Genomic DNA, 11,765 nt, shown 5'->3' on the forward strand with positions numbered 1-11,765 from the left:
ATTCATGACCGGTGCAAAGGATGCAAAGAATGCGCTAAGAAAATGTGTGCACACTGATACAAAAGATTACAAATAATTTTGTGGTGCACATAGTCGCAAATATATCTATCAAGCCTCCTTAAATTTTCCGATAAAATTTGGAGAATTTGGGTGGAGATTGCATTATTTTAATTTGAAAAGACCTTTATAAACTTTTTCGTGCCTTTATTTAACCGGCAGGTTCGCTGCAGTTTGCGAATTTTGCCGTATCGCCAAAGTTTGCAACTCTTTGTTGTTCTTCCGTTTTCATCCTTATTTCCGTGCATCATTGCCGTTGGATAATATTTAAAATTTGTACCATAAAATTTGTACATTTTTACATCCACAATCTTATCAAATATTACTGTATAATTTCTTATGATCTGTTACCCGTCAAATCTTGAATCATATTTTATGACTTATTTTTTGCCTCTATTCTATTTTTTTAAATCCATACTAAAATCTCTTACTTCTTAGTCTGCAGTGTATTATTATTCTAGTTTATATTTTATTATATTGAATTTGTAGTTTATATCTTGATGTCAATAGGCTTTTCATAAAACAGTGAATTGATATTTACGATATATCAAGGATAACACGCGATTACGTTTGTAAAAAGACAATATAGCTTATATTTGATTGGCATTTATTGATAAAATCCTTTGATATACTATACAAGGAAAGCATTGCGATGCTTAATTATGCACAAATCGTAGAGGCAATTTAAAACAGTGTTACGATTTCAGAGATATCGGGTGTCGTTTGGTTCGAGTCTCCGGTAGCATGCCTTTAATGTCATCACCGATAATGATTCCCGGTATCGAGATTCCGTCGCACGTATAAACGATAGAAATTTGTCGGGTTGGCTCTCGCAATCGGTATCACGACCGGATTCTTCCTGCGGTGTGCAAACTAGAAGATTGCGTATTCATGACCGGTGCAAAGGATGCAAAGAATGCGCTAAGAAAATGTGTGCACACTGATACAAATAATTTTGTGGTGCACATAGTCGCAAATATATCTGTCAAGCCTCCTTAAATTTTCCGATAAAATTTGGAGAATTTGGGTGGAGATTGCATTATTTTAATTTGAAAAGACCTTTATAAACTAAATGTTTTTCTTTTTTTCTTTCTATCTATCTGCTTTAAAACAATGGTCACCGTTAAATAATTATTAATGTTTATAAATAATCGAACAACTAACTTCCCTTGACTTTGCTTCGCCGGTTAATGGCCCAGCCGATGGATCTGCGGTATATCTCGCATATATGCGGATACGTGTAAATAAAGAATGGCATATTTTTATTGCATCGCATTCGTATGTGTAATGCATTTAAGATGCGAGTGGCGTTCTTTGCGCGTTTGCGGTATCCTTGCGCGCGGAATTGCATGCAGATGCACATTCTTTTCTCCGACATACCCCCCCGATGAGCGCAACAATAATGTGCACACACCGAAGTGCGCCTGCGCCAGCCCGCATTATGCCGAATCCACTTCCGTTTTCTTCTCGTAATCTTCGTCGCGCGCGTAACGCTCCAGTCACGTCCGCCGTTTTTACGACTGCGGCGTTTTGCGTTTTGCCCAAGTAGCGTATTTCGGTTTCTCACACAAGAAACAATCGCAATATAAGCGCATACTCGCAGATGGTGGAGCGAAGATATGCACGTCAACGTCCGCGATAAGTCGAGATGATTTATTTACAGCGTGCCAAATAATATCCATAATGCTATTTTCATTGTTGAATAATCTCTTGAAGCTTAACTCAATTCCCGTAATTATATAAACTCAAATTTTAGTCACGTTTAATAACAATCTTGCGTATTTTAAATTTAAAAATGCGCTTGTATAAAAAAAAAAAAATAATTAGCTCCGTTTTTCAGAATTTTTACAGGATTATTTTACAGGATAATTTGTTACGAAAATCATATTCAATTCAATTTTTTGTTTAATTTGTTATCGATAAATTGACATATTATCTCTCATAGTATAAAAGTCTCATATATCAAAGCATGTCTTTTGAATCTCGCGTAATTGGTGCTATTTTATTTTTTATCGAATTGTTGTCCCAACGAAAATTGGAACATAAAGTGAAACATCCAAAATCTCTTCTCGTCATAAAAGATCCTTTTTTAACTTAATGCGGCAGATAATAGAGACCGTAACCGAGTTTAGTAACATCATCACGTACGCATGATTACACGTGGATTTTTATCGGTTTCGATCTCATTTATGGCGGTTTTTACGGACACTTGTAATCCCCCAGAAATTGTATTTGCTTAAATTTTTATAAGATATTTATGAGTAAAAAAATTAATCTTCTTTTTATCTATTTTCTGATATTGTGCTCAAACTATATAAATTTTTGCGAATTAGAAAATAGAAATAAAAAGACAGAAATTTGAGTATTTATATCATGCATTTTATATAATTAAATTAAAAAATATAGAGAAAACAGAGTTACTTCAAATATCATTGAAGCTGCAAGCGCGAAGTTAAGTAAGGTCTTGGATAAGGGATAAAGAAATATAAGATTGGTGCATTTACATGATATTCGAAGTCGTGTTTAATTCGTCCAATTTATTTAATATATTATATCGTAATAATCTTCCTAAGAGAATAAGGATTATAAATCAATCGGTAAATCACAGCTATTTCGACGTGACATAAATCTAGGTGAATCTATGTAGACATGAGCGAATGATGTAATTTATCGGAGAAATATATATGCGCTTATAAATTATACACATATGAATGCGTCGACAAAAGTAATACATGTTATCACAGTAAACACAATAATAGGTAGATACTTACTCTTGTCAGATGTGTCGAGGAAAAGCTAGAAAGGAAAGTGCTGTCTCTTATAATCATAATATCGATATAAGATGTACGCTGTCGTGTATTAACTTCATCGCTGGATTCGTCGGTTTAGCAAAAACGTATGGTCTAACCTATAAAATATATCCAATGATATACAATATATATATATATATATGTACGCGTGAAACACTCCGACAACTTACAGTGGCAATTATTGCAATATATATAATATATATATGTATATCTATATATTTTTTCTTCATATTTATATATATATATATAATCTTTGAATTTTCTCTTTTTTCGTCAATATATTCATCTTACAATTAATGTTACTTACATAAACGTATATAAACGTCCACGCGTTTCTGTGCATTACATTTTAAACATCTAACTGCCTCGCAGGCACGCCGGCACGCATAGAGTGCTCGCGTGTTTACACACGCGGTCGAATTTTCTCTCCCCATCCTTCCCGGTGGGGTCCTCATATAATGTATGTTTACATTGCACAAAGAATATTTACCGTTCTCGCCTTCTCGCACTATGGTGTATGGTCAATTATCCTAATCGCCGACCGCGCTTAATCGAAATATTTAATTGAGTATTCTCCCCGCATCGCGAGATCGCCTCTCTTATATGCGTACATACATACAGAATGTCCCATCGCTATCTTTTTTTCTATTCCGTATCTTTTCAATACGACATATTTCATAGAATATTTTAAATTATTAACAATGTTTTGTATGTGATATCGAATTTAGAGAAATTCTATTCAAAATAGATATTATTTTTTGATATACAATCAATTTTTAATCAAACTTTTCATCCAATTTTTGCTGAGAGAAAAAATATACCTCACAAATTTAATTAAATTTTTTTTTTTAAATACATACGATGGAACATCTTGTGCACATCTTGTGCATCATGTATCTTAACTAGTATTACTTTAATCCTTTAATCTTTCATCGTGTGATCACGCTATATAGTATCCCTAGCACAATTTTTACTTAAAGTTGCCATAAATCTCAATAGTGCATCCGTGAGTTTGAAAATACGAAATGCGACAAGTAGAAGGTGGATTCGTTCGCGTTGGATTTTACTGATCTATTTGATAGATTTGACAGATTTTACGTAGCTCATATTCTCTTTATGGCTTCAATAATTCTACGTAGTCGACCGAAATCATTCGATCGATTTAAACTTACCACGGAGAACAAGTTAGTACAAATTGCAGTTAGATGTAGTTTTGATTATCTGGAAGAAAGTAGAAAGAGAAACGTTAATTTAATTTTATTAGAGAAGAAGAGAGAGAAAATTGCCCCGCTTCTTCGGAAAGCTGACAATTCTTAACGCAATGGAGGATAATTGGGGATCTCGAGTTTTCAGGGAAGTTTAATCCAACTCGATCGTAATCCCGCGGCCCTTCCTAGCGTACCTTCGCGATCCACGATTATATCGAATGAATACGCTACACGTGCTAACGAGATTCGATTGTGGCTCGCGAGGGTGCTCTCTTATAATTACAGGGAGATTAACACTTGAATTAATTAAATTAATACTTTATCGATTTACATGTTAAACGCTGTATCGCTAGAGGGGCTCTTTGTTTCCTATCTAACGCTCTCGTAGACCGGCAGCGTATGTTTTATGTGTACTATGTATACCTGTGTTGGTGCGCGCGCGTAATTACGGTTACATTGTGCATGTCCGCAGGGTGCTCGTGTAAAATTAGGATTTGCAGACACAATCGATAATTTGATCGTTATCAAAACTAAGCTTACGCAATTTAAATGCGTAAAGTTGCAAAAATATGTGCCCCTTATTCTTGGACTTCTTAAGGCCGTCGGACTTTGTACCGCGATCGTGGCATTTGTGTGCGATCGAGTAAAGAAAGGAAACGAGAAAACGTGCAAAGTAGAGAGAGAGGGAGAGAGAGAGAGAGAGAGAAAGAGAACGCATTCGGAATACGCGAGCTTTTCGCGGGCTTTCAGAGCTCGTCGGTCCATAAAATCGAGGTATTGATCGCGCTCATACAAAGGGCTATCGCTTTGCTCTTCGATCCACGATTTTATCGGATTCACCGACACGCTCGGATGAAGCTCGGCGAATAAAAGAAATGTTTACGACTGTTAACCTCTGAACAGCGTGTGCGGACATATGTAGATCTGTAAAAATGGCTTCACACTTATTCTCTTTTTTCCTCAAAGAAGATTGATTTTAATAAGATCTAATATTGTCTAAACACTATTGTTTTGATTTTCTAATATTGCCTTTTTTTTTAGATGTTCTGTGAGTCTCATCTTTCTGTGAGTTGATTATGATGAGAATTTTAATGCGGATCTTTTTTGTTAAAGTTATCTTAAAAATTTTACGAAATACTTTTTTAATACATGTTCCCGATTAATGGCAGTGGCTGTGCTTACTTGGATGGCAAAGATGGCAGGTTTCTTGATGAAGATTATTTTATAATCACGATAGATTTCAGTTGCGCACATTCTTTTTATTTTTTACATTGACAGATATAAATTGAGAAATATAGGAAATTGAAGAATGTTAGAATATCTTGAATTGAGATCAGCAGTTTTCTATGTTTGAGATATGAATTTTGCACGGGTTTGTATATTTAATTGATGACAAACAAAGAAAATGTATTGTAAATTTTCTGGGAAATATTGTTCTGAGTTTTGCTTCATTCGTAAAAATAAGATTCAACAACACACGAAGAAAGATAAAGTTTCCTCAAGGAATCCAGTAAAGGATTCTACGACGAGACGCAAATTTGCGGGATCCGAGCGGGATCTCGAGGACATTCTTCGGTTGAAGTCCCGCGCGTCTTCGAATTTTGATGCTCGACAGACTGTAAAATTGAAATATCGATCTGTGCTATCAAAATACCTTCGTAGATAAATCTTGCAGGTTTTTATTATCTGTATTTTAAAGTTTCCTTTTCCTTCCAATCACAGAATTTTGAAAAGAACATAATTTTTTTTATTAAATTCTTATTTTTTTCAAGTAATTATTAATTAGCGCTAGTTCTGAATTTATATTGTACTAATCCATATATAATTTTAAAGCAGGTCGAGAAATATATCTATGATTAATTTTATATATGAGTAATGAACTCTCTTGATCGAGAGTCTAATTTTGTCACAAAAATAGAAAATCTTTTACACAAAAATTTTGAAGAGAATAGCTTTCATCGTCGAAATGGAAAACATTTACCGTGTTTAAGTTTACTAAGAATTCATTGAAGTCTTTCTAAAAAATACGAAGGATCTAACCGGCAAATGGGATCCTCGAATCTGCTTCCGGCTTTCGCGATTCGACGGATCGTAAAATTGGGATATCGATCGACCGACAAAGAAAATTCTTACCACTGTCGATTTAAGCATTTACCTGGGACCAGCTGCGTTTTGCGACATCAATAACTTTAGGCAAATATAGATAACTTTCGACAACGTAACTTATGCTCACGATCGGTTGATACTGTTTAAACAATATCATATAATTTTACTGACACAATTAGGATATTTTTCTGGAATATTATTACGAATTATTTGCATTTGCCAAGTAAAAATTAACAAAGCGCATATGGAATTATTTGTTGGACATAGAAAACGATATTAATGTTTTGTAAAGGAGAAAATAACGTTGCAATTAAATTATTTAATTAGGAAAATAAATTTTATGGTAATATAATACTTAATATTTGTTTTGATATACATGTATATATAAATTGCGTAAAATAATTCATGAGATTATACAAATTGCTTAATTGGAGAAATTAACCGTAGCGATATCAAGTTAGTAGCAAATTTTCTCTGATATTTCAAAATTGCAAAAAAGTAATAATTACACAAATACAATAATGACTGTAAAATTAAATGATACTTTAATCGAGATGCGTCAATCCGAGCTTTTCGAACTGCTTTTATTGTAAACTTGAGTTGTGTCGATGAATGGTTTATTATTAACGAGCAATCTATACTTATTCCATCTTCAATATATCTTTACTCGGTTTATTTGACAGAATAAACTGTCCTCCGCAAGTTTTGGTCTCGCATGAATTTCATAAATCTATAAAACCAAAGTATATAGTTATTGTAAATACGTTAGAAAATAGAAAAGACATCTTCGAAAAATGTGTGTGAATAATTTCAAAATGGGAAAAGCCATTTTTCATGATTCTTATTCCATTGAGATATTCGGCCGATTATTAATTATTGTTTCAAATCGTGTTACTTAACAGGATTATTTTAGAGAATTATATGTCTGATACTTAACGATGATACATGACGATATCATCTATTATTGTTAAAGAGAACTCTCTAGGTATTAAACATCTAATTCTCTAATTCTAAGATAATCCTGTTAGGTATAGCACAAGGTGAAACAATAATCAACAAACGATTGAACATCTCTATGAAATAAGAATTATGAAAAATGTGCTTTGAAATTATACACACGAACACATTTTTCGAAAATATCTTTTCTGTTTTCTCATATCATGAGCATGCTGTGTATCATCATTTTTTACAATTCTTTCGTCGTTCGCATAAATACGTCCGATATGCGGAAAAACCGATACGCGAGAGAAGAATTGTTGGCACTTTCATCGGGAATGGATGGATCTTGGATAAGTGCGCCGAAATGTTTTGCGAATGGATTTCACATAGACGTTACACATACAAGTACAATGATACGGTTGAATATCGCCGGAAGCGACGTTTATGCGCGCGGTAGAGCGTGTCTCTCTCTCTCTCACGAACTCGTAAATTATTACAACCAATAAATAACGCTCGGGTCGATGAGCGATAGCGATCAAAAGGAAATCGTCTCGTGATATATGCGTATCCTGCGCACCCTGCGGGGGTTGGTTGCTCCTTCCATCTCTTAATCCAGCCGTACCTGCGCGCGTCGGTATGTGTATGTGCGCGATGTTGTCGTGTGTGTGTGTTAAGCACGTGTTAACGTGTATGTTGGTGTTGTGATATGTGCGGCGAGGCCAGTCGCGTTAATTCTCACGTTTTCACTCGTGCACGCGCTTCAGCATTCTATTTATTTCCATTAGTTACTCGCTTTCTTCGATAATCGGCCATCTTCGGTATTCACGATAGTAATCTGCATTTATCAAGTAAACATGATCAGCGAACGGAATTATTGGTTCAATAATTTGAGGAAAAATTTTAATTTGTTATTTTATTGTTTGTTAATTTAAATGTACCCTTTACTCATTTTATTATTAACCTTTATATGAATTTAGATGAGACAATGAATAGATCTCGTAACACAATTCTATAAATTTGCTGAAAAAAATAATTGTTCACAGCGAAATGAAAAATTTATACAGTTAATAATTTCGAAAAGCAAGAGAGAGGAATCAAAGACGGAGATGGCCACTTTGGAATACACAGACGAGTCTCGTATCTTAGATACTATAATATCACACCTACTTTCATTCTTGAAGTCAAACTTCGCATCTCCGCCTGGATCACACACAATGTATCTCCCTGTTCGTCCTGTTGTATTTTTTTCCTTTGCTTCTTCGCGCGAACTTTGTTTCATTTTCTCTGTATCGCACTTGCTCTCTCACTCACAATCTCTTACTTTCCTGTCACGCTTGCTCTTCTTTTTGTAGCGTCCTCTCTGAAGGGCGGTCGAATGGACCGCCTCTCTCGCAGAATCCTCTCTTAGGATTTTCTTCTTTTCTTCGTGCTCGTACGCCCGAGCTCGCTTCTCGCGACCAAACGCTTTCAGCGACGAAACACATGAAACTGCAACGGTCAGGCTAGATCTGGCGAAGTGAAAATCCGTCGGATTTGTCGGATGATCGTACGTGACGTGTAGAAATCGCTCAGAGATCGCCAAATTTTTCGCCCAATTGTGTATCCATGAAAAATGTTATGCAACTTTACGATCGTATAAAAATATTGTTTCTTTGAAACGATAATCACGCGTATTGAAAAGTAATTTCATTTGCGGATATGGAAAATATAGTATTTTCGCGGCTGATTAAATTTTTCAAAAAGTTCCAAAGAGAAAAATTCCATTGACTTGTTAATTAAAAATCTTTTGCTGAACGAATTTCGCGCTGGCACTAAAATATTGATGTACTAATTTTAAATTCGACATTATATTTTTTCATTACGGCAAAATTACGGTTGAATTTTCGTTCCTATTGAATCATTATTCACGTCGTACCACGTCGTACAAATTGTTTTTGTCGAAATAATCGAGAATTTAAACTTTTACATGATTCTGTATAACAGAGAGATCCTCTTTTTCAATAAAATATTATTCGTATCTCTATAAATGCAACCGCGCACTCGCAATTTTGCAATGCGAGATATCCGAATTATTAATCTCGTTTTTGTTAGTACCTCGGCGTAGTAAATCCATTTATTGATTTATACGTAATTCGCAGGGGTGTTTCGTAGTTGTGTGGCGACTTATATGCGTTTCGATAGTTAATCTCACGCGTGTCGTAAAACGGAATTTGCACGCGCTGCACCAGAATTTATATCTCCGCGGTATAACGTGTATGCTGTATGAAGTACAGTTAGTTCTGTCTAAACCCCATAACGGTAATTGTCGGAGTAAAGTAGAATGAACTCTATTACGAAAATAGAGTAAAATACGAATTAAGTGTAACTTTCCAAATTCGCGCTCTAAATTTTATTTATAAATGTCGAGAACTTGAAACGAATGTAAGAGAGAAAGTACCAGGAGGATAAGAATTATATAAATCTGGAAACTTAAATTGTCGAGGTATCAATTGATAGTTATTATTATTCGACAACTTTGCGCTCGCTCTATCTGACTCGCGACATTTGCTATTAGCAGTAAAACTTAAAACTCGAATGAAAAGTTAATGACGACTATGGGCCGTAATCGATGAGAACTTTAAAGAGTCTTCCAGATCTGGAACTCGTTAAAAGGATTGAGAGTTAAATATGATAAGGAGAAATCGAAGAGAGAGAGGAACCGCCGCGAAAATTATGGGCAAACTTTCGGTTGAGTATTCGGCCTAATGGGAAATACTGATCTAGGAAGTCGCTTAAAATATGTTAGGATGCTCGTGCAACAAATTTTCTAGCTACAAAATTAACGTTGCAGTAATATCGATTCCAAACAATCCCTCGACTCTTCATACGAATCGATAAATCAAATATAACAATAATTTACACAACAATATGGAATAAAATAATAATAAAATTAATGTAATAATATTTTCGAACACCAACTAAATAATTAATCCGCATTATAATAATTAGTAAGAATTTATTCTTTCATTACGATCGCTTTATCTCAACAAGATTTTCATCTTCTATGTGTTGCTTCTAAAGAACTTGCCAATGATGGTGTCGTCGTGGAGCGCGTTCAGATCGAGAGCGAGCCGGTTGATCGATTAATCGCCGATCGTTGAGTGTATCGTCGCTTAATAGCTAAGCCTAACTTTTATATAAGTAAGGATCGGACAACTGACACTGAATCCGCCGCGCGTTCCTGAAGCAATCGCGCGCGCGTTGCAACATGATTTCCGTTCGTGGAAGCCGACTCACGCGAGAAGAAAACCGGTAGGTCACGTCGTGAGCAGGACGAGGGCGAGGATCGCCGTCAGCAGTTTGGCTAGAAGATCGGTGCGGATGTTACGCGCGGACGCATGCATATGATCACCGGCGCTGAGCCTCTGATTGTTTACGTATGCTATCTGCACTGTGCGCTCGGTCTCGTACTTGTGTGAGCCCACCTCGGCGATGCATTTGATCTTTATTAGTTTGCCGTCGCTCACGAAGTGTTGGTGTTCAGCCTCCAATCTTAGCCCCAGACTGTTCGGAATGCCCTGGCTATTCGTGGGCGTCATTGGCTGAAGCTGGACAATATTCTCGTGTGGTACCTGCAACAAATACAAAGTTGTTGGCGATATTTATAAAAATTAAACGACTCGGAAAAACTTGAAATTTTTTTTCTGTACAAATAACGTAGATAGATGACTCTAAATAATTAAACGCTCTTGTGTGAAAAGCACGTGAATATTAATTTTCCGAAATAATTCAGGGCGCAAAGCTATTATTTCTCTCTCTCACAATATTTTCTGATAAGAATCTGATTTGTCAAGTTTATTTAGCAAAAAGTAGTTATATGTATCGCTAAAAAATGTAGCCAGTTCACCATTATAGCAAGATTGCAATCTAGTTTTGTCATCATTAAAACATGATTGTAATCGAAACAATGTTATCAGTTTCGAATTAGATAATCTGATGATCATTTAACTATAGCACACATACAATAGATTAATATATATATATTATCATTCATTCTTTCTATTATACTATCCTTTTTATCTATAAATTATTCACTTAAAAAGAGAACATAATTCTAGAATAAAAAAATATTCCTAACATTAATTTATATAGCAAAATGTTTTGTTTTTTCTATATACTTAGCCATATAATTATATTGAGAAGAAATTAAAAATTAGTTCGAGAATTGTTATGATCCGCTTTAATTATTTTCTCTTACGTATTTAGGCGCTCGCGATAGTCCTCAATTAAAATTCTCCTTCTCATTGTGTATCAGGGGCTGTACTAATACGGCCGTTAAATATACACGCGTGATGGTAATAAGAGGAAAATTCCGCTGAAAGTTGACACACTGCGAATCGTTTGTTACGTGCCGGATTACAAGAAAAGAAAAGCCGCGGCCGGGGACGGTGGTATAGCCGCGGATGAGAAACGAGCTCGCTGAAATTTTTTTGTCTCGCGCGCTGTTAAAGGCGAGCCTCAGGCCGAGACGGTGCGAGCGGGTGAGAAAAATCGAGCTACGTCCGCTTTAATTTCTGACGGCGGGAATAAAATTCGCGTGTCAGATCATTTTTCGTTCCGTTAACCGAATTTTTTCGGCCATTATTTGCGACTTCCTATTTTACAC

General features: G+C 35.4%; 1 protein-coding gene across 2 annotated transcripts in view; it reads right to left on the reverse strand.

Moving 5' to 3' along the window:
• Window positions 1–2,576: 2,576 nt before the first annotated feature.
• LOC115237713 overlaps window positions 2,577–11,765 on the reverse strand; it is a 214,584-nt gene continuing 205,395 nt past the window's right edge. For both annotated transcript variants that reach the window (XM_029810943.1, XM_029810942.1), the window contains one exon: window positions 2,577–10,731. In XM_029810943.1, coding sequence (XP_029666803.1) covers window positions 10,417–10,731 — 315 coding nt within the window. In that variant the 3' untranslated portion in view covers window positions 2,577–10,416. The remainder of the gene's footprint in view (window positions 10,732–11,765) is intronic.

Source organism: Formica exsecta, unplaced genomic scaffold (assembly GCF_003651465.1).
Source record: "Formica exsecta isolate Colony F162 unplaced genomic scaffold, ASM365146v1 scaffold308, whole genome shotgun sequence".
Lineage (NCBI taxonomy): Eukaryota > Metazoa > Arthropoda > Insecta > Hymenoptera > Formicidae > Formica > Formica exsecta.